General features: G+C 46.4%; 1 protein-coding gene across 6 annotated transcripts in view; it reads right to left on the reverse strand.

Moving 5' to 3' along the window:
• PNPLA7 (patatin like domain 7, lysophospholipase) overlaps positions 1-19,298 on the reverse strand; it is a 109,567-nt gene that overhangs the window by 1,361 nt on the left and 88,908 nt on the right. For all 6 annotated transcript variants that reach the window (XM_081896317.1, XM_081896315.1, XM_081896314.1 and 3 more), the window contains 8 exons: positions 14,427-14,543; positions 11,312-11,381; positions 10,870-10,986; positions 6,917-7,065; positions 6,021-6,173; positions 5,295-5,405; positions 1,572-1,656; positions 963-1,066 (listed from right to left, as the gene is read on the reverse strand). In XM_081896317.1, the coding sequence (XP_081752443.1) occupies positions 963-1,066; positions 1,572-1,656; positions 5,295-5,405; positions 6,021-6,173; positions 6,917-7,065; positions 10,870-10,986; positions 11,312-11,381; positions 14,427-14,543 (906 nt within the window). The remainder of the gene's footprint in view (positions 1-962; positions 1,067-1,571; positions 1,657-5,294; positions 5,406-6,020; positions 6,174-6,916; positions 7,066-10,869; positions 10,987-11,311; positions 11,382-14,426; positions 14,544-19,298) is intronic.

The raw sequence follows: 19,298 nt of genomic DNA on the forward strand, positions 1-19,298 counted from the left end.
GGGAGAAAGAGAAGCCTCTTTCTCCTAGCACAGTGCAGGGGAGTGGAGCACAGAGAGGGGGGCGGGGAGAGGGGGAGAGAGAGAGAGAGAGAGAGAGAGAGAGAGAGAGAGAGAGAGAGAGAGGGAGAGCGCGAGCGCAGGGCGGTGGTACAAAGGTGGCCTACTTTTGCCTCTGCCCATGAGCATCCCAGGTATGTTACTCCTGACAGAATAAATTTCTCAACATAAGGCAGCTCCTTGGCCCCAATCTAGGTCAGTATCCTGATTTTTCTAGCTGTTATATCAACCTGTGTTCAATGGGTGATGCAGGGTAGAATTATTTGGAGAGAGGGAGAAGGGGGAAAAACTTCTGTCTCTCGCCACTTACCACACATAACACCTACCATCTCTATCATGTTTCTCTGTCAGATATCTTTTACCAAGTTCAAAAAACTTGCTTCAGCCTCTAGTCACTGGGAAGGTACTTCAAGCAGCCCACAATTGCAGATTTCGTTTTTATGAAAAAAGAACACCTCTCATAGGTACACATTAGTTTCTAGTCCTCATAATTGCAAAGGTAAATGTAGCCACATCTGAGATACCCTACTGTTGCCTCTACTCCTTATAGGTTTAGAGTGGTGTGCGTGTGTGTAGTTTTTCACTAGATATAGCTCACACAGTAGCAAGTATGTCTTCACAGCTCTAAAGGTCACAAAGCAGCATAACAGGAACAGAATTCTACCCTTTCCATCTCTGAATCCCACTCCTAGAACATGTTCTAAGATATAAGATATAAAGATTACCCCTGAATGTTTACAGAATATTTTTTCCCTTGCAACTGAGGAGCCAGTGGAAGCCTTCTAGTCACGTAATGATGTCTAAGACCCCTTTTGGCAAGACAAGCTCCACCTCCCTCTTGTATTGGCTCCACTGCATTATGGGAAGACAGTGGCCAAACCAGTAGGGCCCAGGGGAGCTCTTACGGAGTCGGAGTCGTCTTCAGTGTGGTTGCTCAGGAAATTGACATAGTCGTCCTTGTGGCTGCCGAGAACTTCCTCCTCATACTCTGTCTGATAGTCGGACTCATCTGAACAGAAGGCAGGTAAGGGGGAGAGACTCATTCAGCCCAGAGGTGGGGGAAGGCACAGCTGGTTTCCCCATGATGTGGGGTGAAGCACCTGCCTCAGGTGATGGAAGTGCAAGAGGCAGCCCTCTGCCTGCCCAACTGCTTCCACTGCCACCAAGAGGAAGGTGTTCCAGTGTGTGGCATTGCCACTTCTCTTTCCCGCCAAATGAATGGCAACACTTTGTGGAGCACCCTGGCTCCCACTGAGCTTGGCAAGGGCTGGCGGTGGAAGTGGGGTGCAGTTTAGTGGGCCGGGAGGTGGCAATTCCTGTTTCATCTCAGGCAGCAAGATGGCTGGGTCACCTCTGGGGGAGGGGACAGCAGGAAAAGCAGGAACCCAAGGGCTACATGGATGGGCATCGCCCACCTGCATCAACCCCGCCCCCCCCAAAAAACATGAACACAACAAAGAAAGGAACTGGAGTTTTGGTTTTTGGTGCAGCCGTGATCCCCACCCGCAACTCACCATCTACTATGACAGCCTTGACTGGCTCAATTCGGGAGACAATTTCCGCCAGGTCTGTGAAAGAAGTTGTGGGACAGGTCACCACCTGGAAGAGAAGAGATGGATGCTTAAGAAGAGCCTGGCTTCTGTGTCAGGCCAGTGGCCCGTCTCATCAAGCATCCCGTTTTCACAGTGGCCAACCAGATGCCCCAAAGAGGAAGCTCCCAAGGGACACCTGAGTGCAGCCGCCCTCTTCCCGCTGACACTTGTTCATGCTGCCACTGCCAAGGGTGTCTTCATCCATTACGTTCTTTATTGTTATTAATTCAATTTATTAGTTGCTTGACACACGTGAAGAGCCTCCAAGCGGCTTTCAGAATTTTAAAAGCAGAAAGCATGACATAAGATTGCAAGGAAAGAGTACTGCATTACAATAAAATAACAAAACAAAAAAATAACCCGAAGAAAGCCTGAAGCTGATAAAGCAGCAGCAAAACGAGCAGCATCAACAGGCAGCAAAGTATTATGATTTGCCAAGTGCTTGTGAGACGAGAGGTTTCACCTGGAGCCAAAAAGGTGTTTGTGAAAGCGCCACACTGACCTCCCTGGGGAGAGTGTTCTACAGGCAGGGGAGTCACAACTGAAAAGGCCCTTCCCCTTGTTGCAACCCAGTGTGAGAGCCAGTGATGGTGCAGCTGGACTAGGACTTGGGAGACCAGGGTTCCCACCCTGTCATGAAGCTCACCGAGTATGACCTTGAGGCAGTCACCGCCTCTCAGCTGCACCCACCTCACAGGGTTGCTGTGGGGATTAAATGAGGAGAGCGGAGAACGCTGGATGACACTTTCAGCGCCTTGGAGAAGAAGGTTTGATATAAAGGCAAGAAATGAAAATAAGATGATAAACCCTCCGAACCTCCCTCAGAGGAGGCACCTGGGGGAAGGCCTCATGTGAATATATTCCCCGCCACCGCCCCCCCAGCAATTATAATAGCATGCTCAACTTCATGCTGGAAAATGAAGCCTAACAGGGAGGGCTGGGGCAGTGCAGGGGCTAGGAGACTGAAAGTGATGCATGAAAAATGTCATCTGCTACGAGCTCACTAGGATGCTTCGGGTGCAAGGCACAAGGGATAGGAGTTGCAAGCTGAAACATCTGGAGGGCACCAGGTTGGGTGAAGGCTGTACTCCTGACCAAGCTGCTCCCCTGCCCCTACCTAGGAGACTGGAAGAGGGAGCGCTTGAGCCAAGCCACAGAGAGCCATGGCAATGCCAGAAGGCCAGGATCAGATGCCCTGCAGCGAAGGAAGGGAACATCTGGTTGTAGGAGCATTAATTAAAGGCTGCCAGCCCAAGAGTCACTAAATCTTAAAAATAGTTACAGAGGCCACTCCGCTGGCTGGCTAAGAGCTATTGAACTGAGCCACGAGGCAGTAAGATCAATCCCCTGCTACAAAGGGCAGGTCCTTTAATGAGATATGTTATCTCCGTATTACAGCGGACATTCAAAATGTGGTGACTCAACGCTCCAATCCAGGGCACATTGTTCACTGTCAAGAACTCAGAGGGATGCAGGAGAATGCTGACAGTCAACAGCATTCACTTGCACATATAAAAAAAATTGAAAACAAGCATGAAGGGTGCGGGGGAGGAGGATATATTTTACATATCTAGGTTTGAGTTGCCACTAAATTTATATTGGATTGTCAACATTCATGCACTGCATCCAGGGCTGTGTTATCCAGCAATTCTGAAGAAGTCACGGCATTTTTACTTCTTTGATGTAGAAGGCATGGGAGATTGAAAGCAGATTCTCATCTTCCTGAGAACCTAGCGCAGCAGGTTCTAACATCTCCTTTTTAAAAAAGCAGCTTTCTAGATCTCATGGCTGTGAAGATAAGCTTGGAAACACGTGAGGCATTTCAGAAGCCAAAGGGTAGCTCAAAGAGATTCCTAGTGACTAGGGCTCTAAGGCCTTGTCCCTCCCTCCATCAACTATTCAGGATAAATTATGCAAGGTAAGATAAATTTAACAAAGTTGCTCAATGTGAATAATATGTTATAAAATTAAGCATTTCTTGGGATAAAAATCTGGTTGGGCATGGAACTTATTTTTAGCATTAATTGTGCCATGCCCTACAACACACAGCCAATGGAACCAGCTGCCACTGGATCAGCTCCGGTGCAAGGCAGCCCCCATTTCCCAGCTGGTGTGTGTAGCTAGTTGTATATTGGGTGACTTTCCAGGTCTCCATTTCATTTCCATAGCACTCTGTCTGGGGCCTGCTCTTAACAGTCAAAGGGGTGGCAGAAGGCTGAGCCTGCAGGAGACCCCTAGCAACTGGATGAGTCACAACCGGCAGAGAAGGAAGCACACAGGAGATGCTGCAATCACTTAAATAATTATGTTCCCAAAACCCAGAAGCAGCTATGGAGAGACGGGGTGGAAGAGTGGGGAATCCACAAGACATTCAAGCCTCACTGAGATATGGTGCAAATATGCACCATACATTTAAAGCACATTGCTTTCCCCAAAGAATCCTACAAACTGTAGCTTAAGGGTGTTGGGAACTGTAGTTCTGTGGGACGTAAACTACAGATCATGATTCTTTGGGGGGAAGCCATGTGCTTTCAATGTGACCCTAGGCTACTCTAACCCACAGAGAAAATTAGATCACTTGGGGCATCAGCCTCTTTCCCTGTCCACTTTATCCTACCATGACTGAAAGAGATCGAATGAAAGCTCTCTCTTCACAGCACCTCCTGTGCACCATGTTCAATTAACGGAGGTGCGTAAAGCCAGATGCTCTCAACAGCAGCCTCTCAAGCGTGTAGCTCCCTGTGGAGATTCAGAGCCGTGAGTTCTGCAGGGAAGACCTGCAGCTAAATCAAGAGAAGGGTGAGGTGTTTATCTTTCATATTTTAAAAACTCAGTTTTAAAATGAGATCTCCACCCCAACCCACCTGTCATTCTAAACACAATCTATTGCTACTTGCTGTAAGCCTCTGGAGAATATACAAAGAAGGTGCAGAATATACAAAGAAGAATTTATTTGTTTGTTTACTCTGAATCCCTCCTGCTTTTTAAAACAAGACCATGTCAGAAGGTGGCTTGCAATTAGATGACTGTGATAACATTTATTTATTTATTTATTTACTTACTTACTCCTTTTATGTCCCACCTTTTTTCTCCAAGGAGTTCTCCCCTTCCTCATTTAATTCCCACAACAACCCTGGGAGGTAGCTTAGGCTGGGAGGCAATGACAGTTCCAAGGTCACACAGTGACCTTTATGGACGAGTGGGGATTTGAACCCGGGTCTCCCAGGTCCTAGCCTCACACTCTAACACCACTGCACCACAGTGGCTTTGTAAGTCGGGGATGTGTTAGTGCGTTGGTTTAGCACAGACTCTTATGGCAACTAGTGACATGGTCCAGCAGTTGAAACTGGTCTATTAAAGCGAACGGGGCATTGCCCCACCAACCACAATCAGCCCTCACCTGCCTGCCTTCTTACTTACAGCCAATCAGTGGCTGGCTCCACCTACTGTTGGTCTCCCTGCCTTCCACACTACCACTCCCGAGGGGTGCCAGTCACCAGGATTTTCTCTCCAGAGGACCCAAGAGGCATATTTAAAAACAAACAAACCCTCTGCCATAAAACTACTATAAGCTTTGCGAAGCCATCATGTTAGGAGAGCAATCATTTGAAAAAGGATGCTAGAAAGAGCCACTGGGATACTCACTCCTGGAAGCTTGGATTTGCAGAGTTCCTGTCTGTCCTTCAGCATCTTGTCCAGGACACCACTCCTGCACCAGACATTAAATACTGTTCTCCCGTGCTGATAGCCCACCTCCTGGAAGGAAGGAAGGAAGGAAGGAAGGAAGGAAGGAAGGAAGGAAGGAAGGAAGGAAGGAAACCATCAGCCACTATAGCTGAGCTGGTTTCCTATGGCAGCCCCAGAGGACAGAAATGGAGCCCATTCGCCTCATGGCTCTTCTGAAATGTGAAATGTGTTGCTGAACTATGTTAAGAAGAAAAAGGTTTCTGTTGCAAAGTCTCTTGCTCACAAGCCTGTTGCTATAAGCCCCCTTTGCCTGTGTCTTTTGCATGGGGCTGGGGCATGTGGGGTGGCTCCAATGCTTGCTGATGGCTCTTGGCTGAATTCAAAATAGCTCCATTTGTTATAACTAGTTGCTGACAAGTTTCTCACTGGAATGTTTTTCAGCTATTAAGACTGGTTTTATTGGATTAATCTATTTAAAGAATTTTAATCCTGATCCTTGGGGTTACTTTAAAGATCACTTTAAAATAAAAAGCGGGGGCATTCCCTCTCATCAGGCTAATAATCTAAAAAGGCATGACATACAGGGGGGAAAAAAATCTTGTGACAAGCAAGTAATTTGAGGCCGCCAAGCCAAGAAGGCACCCCTCTCCCCCACTGCCTTAGCTTCCTCTGACCCCAACGCACACAGATTTCATCAAACTTCCCGAAGTCCAAGGTGCCATAGCGATCAATGGGTGGCCGGATGTATTCACAGTATTCGCTGCTCTTGACCATCTCCAGCTGCCGGACACAGCACACGTAGGCAAGCCGGGTCTGGATCTCGGCCATGTTCAGCACCTGCCAAAAATGTCAAGTATCATTAAGCTCCCACAAGAGAATGGGCAGCACCACCCATCTTGGCTGACCGAAATTCTAACTTCTATAACCTCCCAGGCCCCAAACCCTGGGAATTTGTTTAGTGAGTGTGCTATAAATCAGGCATGGAGAATATCAGCCCTCCAGATGTTGCCAAACGACAACCAGTCATTCCTGGCTATACCTAGTGTGGATGATGGGTGTTGCAGTTTATCTACACAGGATTTGTCATGGTAGAGCCTTAATCCCTTTAATAAAAGTAATTCTCAGAGGACTGCAACTCTAGGCATGGAGCCATGACATTTAAAGCAGGTTTGAAACTGGCTTGTGTGGGTCGGTGGTGAAGACATGGCTACTCTGTCAGATATTTAGTGCCATGGCACAACATACACAGGTTACAACCATGTCTGTCTGGCCTCAACATGGCATGATGTGGAGGAAAACAGCATGTAAGGACTTATTTTCCATCTGTGCAATCAAAGCTCTGAAGGGTCATTGTTATCACAAATGGTCACTAGCTCAGAAAGAAAATATAACAACCAGCCCAAATCGGTGTTAGGAAAATTAAAAGGCATAGTTCTCTTTCAGGCTGTTAAAAACCTTTCCAGGTATAACACTAACCCCCCCCCCCACCAAACCTTTGCCTGATCCCCTGGAATCAACCACAAATTGCCACAGATGATTGGGCTAGCAGCTATTTAGGGGCAATTCTATCCTAGGCATACCTTCACTTTCTCCACCAAGGGGTTCCACCGCTTCCACAGCAGCCACCAGCCAGAGAGTGCGTCGCCATAATTGGTGAGGTTTGTCTCATCCCTGCTCCCCACATCAATGGCAATGACCACCTTTGCCCCCATAGACCTAGCAACATCCGCTGTCAGGGTGACAAAAACAAAGAATCATCCCCTGCCCCCTTCCTAGAACACCTTCTACTCTGCTTGCTGGGCAGCCTACTGCTTGGCATGAGTTCATTATTTCTGGCAGGGTCTTTGCCACACATCATCCACGCTGGACATTTGTGGGCGCTGCTCCAAGGAGGGCAATTTTACCTTCCAAAATGCTCTCAGAAGATTCTTTCCCTCTCAGCAGAATTAGGGTAATTTATAGGCCTTCTTTGTTCCAGTAATTCACTTCTAAACCCAAACATGAAAAAGCATTTCTCCTTCTGACGGGAGAAAGAAAAGGCCCTTTGCAGAGAACAGTGACTCAGTATCCCTCAGGGAGGCGAGGGTGAGAAGACAAGAGGAACAGCAAAGGGAAAGAGGCCCACAAAATCGTGACAGGTATGTCATTTTCGATTCCACTTGGTGGAGAAGATGCTCAGCAGGGTTTAAAGGCTACCAGGGTACGTTGTACCTGGAACATCACTGTGAGCGGTCAGGAGACATTTGGATAAGCCTACTTGTACCCTCACTTTCTTCACCTCCCTTTCCCTGCTCCCTTTATTGGAGGGCAGTGGGAATAGAGTTTTATATAAAAAGGAGGAAACACAAAAAAGTATTAATTTTAGATGCTTCCATACTGGCATGTTTCAAGAGCACTCAGCATTGCTATTTATTCCTCTTAACCACAACAAAGTTGAGGGCTGGTGTGATGAAAGTGTCAGACCGGTAATGCAGAGACCTGGCTTCAAATCTTCACTTGGACACATGAAGCTCATAGCATGCACCCTTGGGACAATCACTCTGCCTAACCCACCACACAAGGTTTGTTTGACGATAAAACAGGGAAAGAGAGGGAGCCCATAGGGAGAGATTGGAAACATCAGTAGCCCTCCATGTTATTGGACTACAACTCCCACCAACCCCTGACCATTGGTTGTACTAGGTGGCATTGATGGGAGTTGTAGACCAACAATGACTAGTGTGTTGGTGATGGCTGGGTTACAGTGTTGGAATAGGAACAAGGGGACCCTGCATTTGAATCTCCACTCAATCATAAAGTTCACTAAATGAACTAAAGCCAATCTCTCACATAAACACAGTTTTTCCTCTGGCTAACCTTCTTTCATAAGGTTTGAATACATCAGCAATAGCCGACCTTAGGCTGAGCCTTATAAAGGAGCAGCAGTTCAGTCCCAGCTGCAAACCCTGCCTTCATTGAAAGGTCCCTTTTGAGAGTAAAGGGGGCCTATCCTGCTCCAGTCAGATGGCAAGGGGAAGACTCTGAACACAAAAAGAGCCCTCCTGGATCAAGCCAATGGCCCATTCAGTCCAGCATCCTGTTCTCACAGTGGCCAAGCTGGTGCCCGTGGGAAACTCTGGTTGTACTGAGGCTTCTGTGATGGGAGTCCTCAGAGTCAGAGAACTGGGCAAGGAAGCATCCTTGGGCTGGAGGGGCACAGGTACCACACTCAACTTGTTTTTTTTTTTAAATAATCTTTATTAATTTTGAAAAAAAGTTACATTAAATAAACAAGAAAGCATACAACACACAAAGAAAAAGAAAAAGAAGAAGAGATTCACATCTTCACACTTATTTTCAATAACTTCTTTTCAGAACTTCCCCACGTCTCCTCCTATTGTTTTCTAATTCCATTTTATTTGTTCTAGCAGGTTTTTCCCCTGAACATCCTATACCTTATTTTGTTGAAATTACTTAACCCTAATTTAATTAGATTCGTTTTAGTTATAAAATTATACTTTAATTCATCATTGTGCTTTAACATTTTGTTAGCATATATCCCTTAACCCTCTATATAGAAATGAAAGAACAGACAGAAATATAAGCTTAGATCTGGAACAAGAAAAAAGATAACTTTCCTAAAGATTGCCCCCATTTCCCTCCCACAGATTCCCCATTCTTATAATGCTAATCTTTATTCTATAAAAAATAAAAAGAAAAGAAAAAAAGAATTTTCAAACCCCTTTCGGACTGTTAAATCCCACCCTTCTCCCCCCGGTTTCAATCCTTAATCATAGTGCATTTAGTCCATCTTTTTAACCTGGTGATCTCACGTCCGAGGCACGCAAGTCTCTCACAATTCCTTTCAGCCGATTTCTTTGAAGGTCTTTCATGCTTGGCTCCCAGGATCGAATAATTATTTTCTCAATGCTGGCGGTGATTCTTTCAACTGGGCCTGTTTGCTTGTAGATAATATTCCAGCACTTTTTCCTAGGTCTATATGTCCCAAATAGTCCTATTTTCACCTTGGTCAATTTAGGTTTCTTCTTAGCAGGTCTCAGTCTCTCTTCTCTCTTATATAGTGTCTCGGCCTTCACTTCCTTCAGCTCCTTTTGCTTAGCAGGTGTCTTTTCCTCCTCAGTCTTGGGTTCTTTTCCTTGTCCAGCTGCTTGTATTTTGAACAGCGAGTCCCTTTCCAAATCAGTTAGTGTATTTTCAGATGGCTTCGGGTTTGTGGGGCTCGTAGACAAAACAAGGCCTTTCTCATTCATCTGTGACAATTTTCCCACAAGAGAGATCAGCTCCTTCAAGTCAGCACGTATTTCCTGTATTCCTTGTTTTAGTTCCATTCTTGCAGTGTCCAAGAATCCCCTCTAGAGGGATTCTGGTTACTTAGTGATCTTTCCCTCTCCAATCCAAAAGTCAAATTTGTTTGTAGCAATCTTTCCTTATTTGTAATATTTTGTAGCAATTTAGTCGGTTAATGTTTCAATTTCCAGTTCTTTCAACTTTGACGGCTAGTTTGACAGCTGTCAAAAGTATCTATGTCTCAGCAGGCTCTTAACTCGGTTTGCTCCCGGGCTTGAGTAGGGTGGTACTTTATTCAAACAAAGTAATCTCTTGTCCTCCAGCACCTTAGCTTAGTTTTAAAATCCGTGAGGTTTGTATCTTTTATCCAATCACACAACTTTAGTTGACAGGTCCTTGCTTTGCACTGTTAACAATATGGAGGAGGCGGACTTCCCTTTTTTTCGGCTCCCCCATTCGTGCCAAATCCAAATCGAGAAATTTATAATCCAATTTTCAAGTTACTCACGGGTTGTTGCTCTTGCTTTTAAGTCCAAATTTAGTAGGAAGAAGTCAGCGCTGACTGAAGAATGGCTTGCGGCTTCGCTCGGCAGGGGGAGCAGAAGACTCACAGCACCACGCCGCACCCTGGCACCCGATCCTTAAGCCTTTAAAAAGGCTCTCTCACGAGTCGGGGGCGCTTACGGTGCCCGCCGAGTCACCATGTCCACGTCCTCCATGTCCGTGGTTTATAAGGGTCCCCGTGTCGCCGGCACGGTAAGACCCGAACCCCTGCTGAGCCGATTCCCTCCGGAGCTCGGAGGGAATCCGCCATTAGCCAGTCGCGCCAACCCGGAAGTCCGGTACCACACTCAACGTGTGTGTGTGTGTTCTGTGTGCAGCTGCACTCCTTACTCAGAGTCTTCAATCTCATTCAGGAACCTGCTCTCATGTCCCTGGCTGCAAACTTGTTTCTGAAAAGACTGGGAGTGGGTGAAGGTTAATGGGGACACCTATTGCAAATATTTGGGGTGTTGGGGATCAGCAGGGACACACAGCCCACACACTGAACCAGGCAGCTTTAAAAAAGGATGCCATTAGAGCCTCTGTACAGTTTGATCTTCTCTTCCCACCATATGTAAGTCTCAAAATTTGAATTTATATCTCCGCGAGTAGCAACCCCCCCCCCAAATAAATTCAGGAGTTGGGGCTAGAAGTAAGATCCGGCTGCAAATAAGCAGAAAATAGGTTGCAGTTACATCAGTACCTGGGAGGTTGTTGATGTAGCCTCCGTCCATCAGGAGATGCCCGTCTTTTGGATCGCAGAGGGGGGGCAAGTAGCCGGAAAGTGACATGCTGGCCCGGATGTACCGCCACAGGCAGCCTGGCAGGGGGGAAGTCAGAGAAAGGATCCATCTTCTCTGAAGGAAAAGCAGCAGCAGCCAAACTGCTCCTCTCTAACCCAACCAGCCCCACTTCTTGAGTGCAACAGCAGCTTTTCCCCCTTGTGATTCCTGGCAGCTGGCATCCAGAGGCGCACTGCCTCTGATAGTGGGGAGAGAACATAGCCAACATAGCCTGAGACCCAGCCCTCGAATGCATCTGTGGCAACTTCAAACCTATGCTGTAAGTACAGTGGGAAAGTGGTCCAAGGGCTTCAGCTGCTTTAAATGAGACAAGCACTGTGGGCTCTTCACAGATATACTTACCATCTGTGTGGACTCTCATTGCTGAGGCAGTGATATCTGTTGTGATGATGAAGTAAGGAATCCAAAGATCCTACAGCACAGAAAACAACTTGTTAAAAAACGCCAATTCCCAAAGTGTGTGTGTGAGTGCGCCATGAAAAATAAATTAGTATTAAAAAATATAAAAAACCCAAAGCGGCAGACAGACCCAACCACACAGGAATCTGTTGGTTATACCTCTGCATGAGTCACAGGAAGCAGGGCAGGGCAATCAGCTTTTGCCAAAGTCAAACTGTTCTTCCATATTTTTTGGGACTAGGTACAACTGACTAAACACTTTCAGTGGGGAGATCCAGCAAATAAACTCATTTCCCCACCCCACCCCCAAGCATCAACATCATTAATGAAAGTGACAAGCATGACACGGTCTCTTCAGAATGCCTGCAATCTGGAGGCACACCTAGGTTAGAGAGTCATGCAGAAAAATAGCATGCCCTTTGAGGGTTGGTAGTTGCTTCTTCTACACTTGTAAACTATTTCCAAGTATAAAAAGCACACCTCCAGTTTTAATTCTAATGGGGAAATGTGTGTCTACCAAAAAACAGTGTGGAGCGTTCTTGCCGAGGGCTCCAGCAGCCAACTATGATCTCCTCTAGGATACTCTATTCCATCCCCCATGTTTTCCACCACCCTTCTGTCAGTCAGCATTCTGTAGCCGCTGAGCACACTTAGGCTTCATTGGGTTGCTGTTTTTTTGTCCCCAACCCACCCACCAGATTTTGTTGTATCTGTGAATCTTGGGCCCTTGCTGAGCCTTCCCCTCTTGCACATGGGTGGAGCAGTTTCGGCTATGTTCACTTTGGTACTCACACATAAACAATAGAAATAGAAATAGAGGGAGGATTATTAAAGCAATCCTCTTGACATTTCCTGGCATTTCTGAATGGGACTCTGAGAAGCAACATTTATCTTTGCAAGAGATAAACAACTGAGAACTGGAAGCCACAGGAAAGCATCCTTGACAAGAGGAGATGGACTTAAAATGTGATCCTGAAATAAACTTGGATGGAGAAGCAGTGGGAATGCGCATGCTGACTGCTCAAAATCTCTTTAAGCAAGAGCCAATTGGGGCAGGGGGAGGGGAGGACATATATAAAGGAACATCAGTACAGAGCTGGATTAGTGCGCACACAGAGGCACAATCTGGGTTGGAACAACTTAAATCCATCTCTGCATGATGAACTTTAGCCCCCTTCCAAGACCACACACCAATATATTATAAGGATTCTTCCTTACAGCTATAGAGAGGATCAAGAAATTCAAAGCTGGGCTGATTAAGCACTGGCAGTGGCTACATAATCTGTAGCAGCAAAAAAAAAGAAAAAGTCGAAAATGGAGGATACTATCTGTGGGCATGTTTCAAACACCACAGCTGCTCCTGCAGGGCACATCTGCAACAGCAGCCGTAAGGCAGAAGTGGTGAGTCTCCTCCCCATCCCTGCATACACATCTGAGTTGCATGTGCTTACATTGATAACCACACAAAGTGTTGTTTACTTACTACCCAGCTTGCTGCAAAGGCAACAACTCCAACATCAAGTGGATTAAACCCATGAGTTTAACAAGGGCTCAAGTTTCATCTCTTCCCCCCACCCCCCACCCTCATGGAAACAATGACTGGTCTGCAACAAGCTGATGAGTGTTGCTTGCTTGGTAGGGAAAGCTTCTAAAGGCAGGGGTGAAAGAGGGCTTTCTTGGGTGAAAAGTCAAAGAGGGAATGGATGATGATGACGATGATGATGATAGTGATGGTGATGATCATGATGATGACAAGTGTGGCATATTGGCTAGAGTGCTGGAACAGGGCCTGGGAAACCAGGGTCCAAATTCCCACTCAGCCATGAAGTTCACTGAGTGACCTTGGCCCAGTCACTCCCTCTCAGCCTAACCTACTCTTCAGGGTTGTTCTGGGGATTAAATGAGGAGGGGAAGAAACATGTGTGCCATCTTGAGCTCTTTGGAGAAGATGGGATATAAATGCAATAACAAACAAAGAAATGATAAAATATGGGGGGGCAGCTCAGAGAGGGGATCAGCTGAAGTGCCTGAAATATGTGTTGTTATCATATTGTGTCGTTGAAAGAGGCTAAAGCAGGCACTTGGTTCTGTGGTTCTAAAACAAACTTGTCCAACATCAGGTCCATAGATGCTGTTGGGTCTACAACTTCCATCACAGGTGGGACGGTTATTGCCACAGTGGTGGGCTTTTTCACTAGTAAGCATCTGTGTAGAATCAAAGGTGAAAATGTTCCAGAAGCCCTGCAAACACCATATTGGTAGTCAGGATAATCCTGAAAATAATTGGTAGTTGTTCCAAGGATTAGCTCACATTACTTGCTTTGATAAACACTAATTGGCTTGCTTTGATGCCATGCTTCGGAAGCTTGGTTCGTGGCCTAGGGAGGGGAGCTAGCTGTGAGACTTGGATACTTGCCACATTTGCCTACATCAGCAGGACTGATGGAAGATTCTGGCTAAACTGACATATTCTGTCTTTTGTATAAGTAATGCTTAACATATTAGCACTTTGCAGACATGTCAAGATGGCATTTCACTGCTGCAGTGACCAACCCGCGTATGAAACAGCAGTGGGGCTTTGTAAGTTTCCACCCTTCTTTAATAAAGCACCAGAACTGGCCATTTTGGCATCCTTCTTTGGTATCCCTGCATCACACCACCCACACAGGCCTGCGGTTCAGAACAGCACCCAACTCCCAAGATTGGTTGGAAAGTGAGCTGGATTAATCAGAGGCTGGTTGTCTTATGCTAAGTCAGTCTATTTGTTCATCTAGCTCAGTATCATTTACCCTGACTAGCAGCAGCACTCCAAGGTTTCAGAGAGGGAGTCTCTTTCAGTCATACCTGGAAATGCCATTGGGGATTAAACCTGGAATGCAAAGCTGATGCACTACCCGCTGCATGCAAAGCTGATGCACTACCACTGAGCGATGGCTCCTTCCCTTGTACAATAGCTTACTGGGAGATGCCAACCCAACCTCGTAAGCCTGTTGCAGTCTTCTGTTCACACTCTGGTTGGCCACCACCATTTGCCATGCTTGCAGCACACGTCACTTACTTCGATCTGCTTGTCTTTGAAGATGTTACAGACGCCATTATTGAAGGAGGCTCCGGAGAACATGGAGGTGATTGGGTATGTCAAGTCCAGGATCGTCCGGAACACCGAATTCATGTTCTAAAGAGAAGTCAAGGCTACGTTTTATATTGAGAAAGAACACCAAAAACCCAGCTGAGATAAAATCCCCTCCGCCTAAACTAATGAAGTGCAAAGAGTTTGAAACTTTCTACACTAACAGAATCACGAGGCACTGATGAGTCTACAGAGGATTCTGGGACATATTTCAGAGCATCCATGCTGTTAGAGGGGCAGCCTATGACATCTGAATACCCCCGTGTGTGAACCTAGTGCACCCAGAATACACTCAACCACCATCACCCCTTGCATGCCTGGCAAGCTGATACAATCTGGAGAAATTTGCTCTCTGTTACAGATATTTTTCATCGGAGACACTGTGAAAGTTTCCCCAAAGAACCCAAGCTTCTCTGGCAGACTGTTTTAGAACTCCAGGTCTTAAACAATATTAAAAGCAATCTATGAAACAAAACAAATGTAATAGTCAAGGGAGAGAAAGGAACATAGGAAGCTCTATTATACTGAGTTACCCCAATGGTCCATCTAGCTCAGTACTGTCTGCACTGACTGGCAGTGGTTTTCCAGGATTTCAAGCAGGCATCTCTGTTAACCCTATATCTGGGGATGCCAGCAGGGATTGAACCTGGGACTTTCTGCATGCAAGGCAGATGCTCCATCACTGAGCTATGGCCCTTTCCCCAGAAATATTAGAAAGAGGAAAGGGGCTTGCTAAGTGGTTCGTCTCAGGTTTGTTACACCAAGGATAGTTTGAGCAGCTGGGAGGTGGAATTGTAGCATCTACAGCCACACACCCCTTTGGGGAACACTATTTATCTCCCCACATCAGATAAGGGAAGGGTTATAGTTTGTTTACTTTTTATTATTTGTATTCCGCTCTTCATTTATAGATCTCAAGGTGGTTCGCAGCAAAAAAATACAATATAGAAACACAAAATACATAATAAAAACAAGAACAAACCAATAACCCCTCTCCCCACTCCCAAACACATTTAATATAGAGTATATAGATAGAGAGCATATGTGATGCATACAGTTAAGAGGATGGGACAGACCCCACTCTGGACAGCCACCAAACATAAGAACATAAGAAGAGCCCTGGTGAATCAGGCGAATGACCCATCTAGTTCAGCATCTGTTCTCACAGTGGCCAACCATAAATGTCTAGATTAGGGATAGGCAAACTAAGGCCCGGGGACCGGATTTGGCCCAGTCACCTACTAAATCCGGCCCGCGGATGTTCCGGGAATCAGCGTGTTTTTACATGAGTAGAATGTGTCCTTTTATTTAAAATGCACCTATGGGTTATTTGTGGGGCATTGGAATTCGTTCATTTCCCCCCCCCCCAAAAAAAATAGTCCAGCCCACCACATGCTCTGAGGGACGGTGGTCCGGCCCCCTGCTGAAAAAGGTTACTAACCCCTGGTCTAGATGCTTTAATGAGAAGCCCACAAGCAGCACTTGTGCACAACAGCAACATTCCCCACTGATGGGAGGCCAAACATGCCGTCATGCCAAGTAGCCATTGATAGACTTTTCCTCCATGAATTTGTCCAATCCTCTTTTAAAGCCCTCCAAGTAGGTGGCCATAATGGCTTCCTGCTGGAGCAAGTTCTATATTTTAACTATATGTTGCGTGAAAAAATAGGAATTTTATTTTATCTGTCTTGAATCTTCCAACAAATGATGGCTTGCAGGGTAGATCCTGGCCTTGTTCCCCAGGATCATGGTATCTGGCTCCCAGCTAGCACAGCAGATTTAGGGGCGGAGGAAGGGGGTGCGGTGGGGGTTGGAACTCCCCGGGTGTCACCACTGAGGGGGGTTGACAAAATGCCAGGTGGCACTCACCACGGGGCCTGCAGCGTGCCCGAGCCATGCCTCTCTCCTGGGAGTGACATGATGGCTTGGGCGCCCGCAGGCTCTATGCTGCCCCAAACGGTCTGCCCGACGCCTCCCCCTCAGTTGTAGGGCAGCTGAGTGGGAGGAGGCAGGCAGACTCCTCGGAGGCCCCGTGGAGCATCCTGCCCTGGCTTGCCCCACCCTGCGGGCAGCTGGCCCCACCCCTGGGCGCAAGGCATGCTGCCACCGCTGCATAGGAAGCTGCCTTATAGTGAGTCAGACCATTGGGTACATCTAGATCAGTATTTTCTGACCACCACCAGCAGTTCTCCAGGGTTTCAGGGCAGGGGACATTTGCAGCCCTACCTGGAAAACCTGAGGCATTCCTGCATGCAAAGCAGATGCTCAGTCTCTGAATTACAAAACCCTTCCCCATACACTCAGTTTCACTTGTAAGGGGAAAAACAGCAAGGAGACCCTCTGAAAAAATCTTATTACTGATGCAACTCTTGAGGGGCATCTTTTGCAAAGAATGCTCCTCCTTTTAAGTGCTTATGTTCCATACCATGCTGACAGGGGATGCCAGATTTACCATATAATGCTGGGCGATTCACAAGGGGGTGGACTGGATCCTTTCTGGCCCTCTAACAAGTAGCTGGGAAAACACAGCACCCCCTCAAGAAAACTCTAGTTGTCACTCCCGGGAGTGAACCCATTGAGGCAGAAAAGAAGGGTCCTCTTTCCTCTGCACCAGCTGAGTTTTAAGTCCAGTTCTGCAACTGGAACAAATCCACATGTACAGAGCTTCTGTCCCCTGGGGGCTTAGTGAGTGCTTCAGCTCAGCTTATCCAACCACTGTGTTTTTTGTTCCTGAGCCCTGAGCACTCAAGGCTTGACAAATGAAACCCAGATGACAGACGTTGCCTGGAAAAGCGTCAGAAATGGCCCTTCCATTTGTTATTCAGTAATCCCGTCAACCTGGTTTGTGCTGCTCTTTCACAAGTGGGCAGGGGGGGGGGCAGGGAGGAAGCACTTCTAAAAATATCTAAAAGCCTTTTCGACCTGCAGTCATTTCTCATGGCAGTTTTAGCAATGGGGCAACAGGTGGGAGCTATTTAGCAAAGACAAGAGAGTGTGGAGACCTGAGGGCCAGGCTGTTCTCTGGCTGGCAGCCCCTGTTCTGCAGCCAAACCTCCACAGCAGTCTTAGGAGTGCTAAGTGCCAAAAAAATGAGAATCCAGCACCCAAAATAAAGTCAGGAACTGGCTCCCCTTGGGCCCTGCTCCTGTCACGTAGTTTGCATCCCCTGCTCAGGTGGGTACAGAAAAGCTTCTGCAATGCATGACATGCTGGTCAGTTTCCAGTATTGCGAACAGGGAGAGTTGCTGTTGTTCATTCAGCTACTGGGCCAAAGTGTGCCTAGCAAGCAAATCAATAAGTAGAAGCAGAGAACAATGCCCCTCTAAAGGTCTCTTGGGACCGATTCCCTTGTGTAAGATACATCGGGTTATTTCTTTTAAAATTTAAAGTAAATTAAAGGCAGAAACAAAGAAACCTGCTGGGGTGCTTCAGTCCTCTCTCTAAGGCAGAGACAAAATGAATGGACACATTTCATCAAGATTTTTTACTCCCCTCATTGTGTGGTCAACTGTTTTGGTGTGATGGAAAGGTTTACCCATTCAGCGTACAGGTTAGAAAGCACTGTCGTCACTGAGATTTGGCTTTGAAATGGTGCTGCAAACCTGTTGGCTGATGTCACTGTGCCAACTCTGTGGTTTTTGATACGCTGAATAAAGTAGCCATCAAGAACAATCTTTTATAAAACAAAACCAAACCACAGCTGCTAGGAAGGGTGAAACAGTGCCAAAAAGATAAGGATTTTTGGGAGGCGGATGTCTTTTGTAGAACTTACCACTTACCGAAAAAAAAAAACCTTTTTGCACTGGAAAAAGTTTTCCTAATGAAAACTAAATCTAGCGACAACTACACCAGGGATGGCCAACCTGGGACCATCCTAGCCTCTCCCGCTTTGTACACCTGAAAGTTATTGGTGGGGGAGGGGGAAGAGTTGCTCATTGGAGCTCCTTTATATCAGATGCAGAAAGTTCTAAAGCAAAGCAGAAGTAGGAAGGGCTTGGGTGCACCCCCCTTCCTTGCCACATCAATATTAGAAGATGGGAAATGGTGAGAAGTGAAGGAGGAAGATCCTGTCACTGGCAATTCACCAGAAACATTTGAGTTCTGTTCCCCTGCCTCTCTCCATCTCTTTGGACAAAAAAAATAATTAAATGGAAACCAGGAGGTTGTTCTCTGGCTCCCCATTGGTCCCCAAATCATTTAACTTTTGGGCTAGAGATGCTCCAGTCTGATTAATCAAGATACAGAGGTGATGAATGGAATAGAATAGAACTGAATAAAATAGAATAAAATAAAATAATACTCTGGAGGAGAGAGTGGTGCAGATCTCTCTCTTTCCCCTCTCATTTAAGGCAGGCCTGACAGTCTCTCTTGGAAATCCCCTAGAAACTAATCCTCTCTCACTAGATAAATCAAAGGGGAAATGCTTCTAAGTGACAGGAAGACATAGCGCAACTGGATGCTCAATGGAGCCAGACACAAAGCATAGGCTTGGTGGAAAAGCAACACTCCCAGTTCGGAGCTATCAGACGTAGGTTCCTTGTATGAAACCTCTTAATTTTGGCAGCAGAGACTGGTGGTGCTGAGAAACCAAAAAATCCCCCACACAGAGCGTGTTCTCAGCAACCCCCCCTTTTTTTCTTGGAACTCCTGTTCACCAAGAGTTTTCTTTTAAGAAAAATAAAAACTACTAGATACAAAGAATTACCTCTGTCAATCACTCCTACCCACAAAATGACAGCATGTGGAATGAGAAAGAGAAGAGAAAGTTATAAGAAACGTCACAAAAAGAAGAAAACAAAC

Source organism: Podarcis melisellensis, assembly GCF_964234715.1.
Source record: "Podarcis melisellensis genome assembly, chromosome: Z".
NCBI lineage: Eukaryota > Metazoa > Chordata > Lepidosauria > Squamata > Lacertidae > Podarcis > Podarcis melisellensis.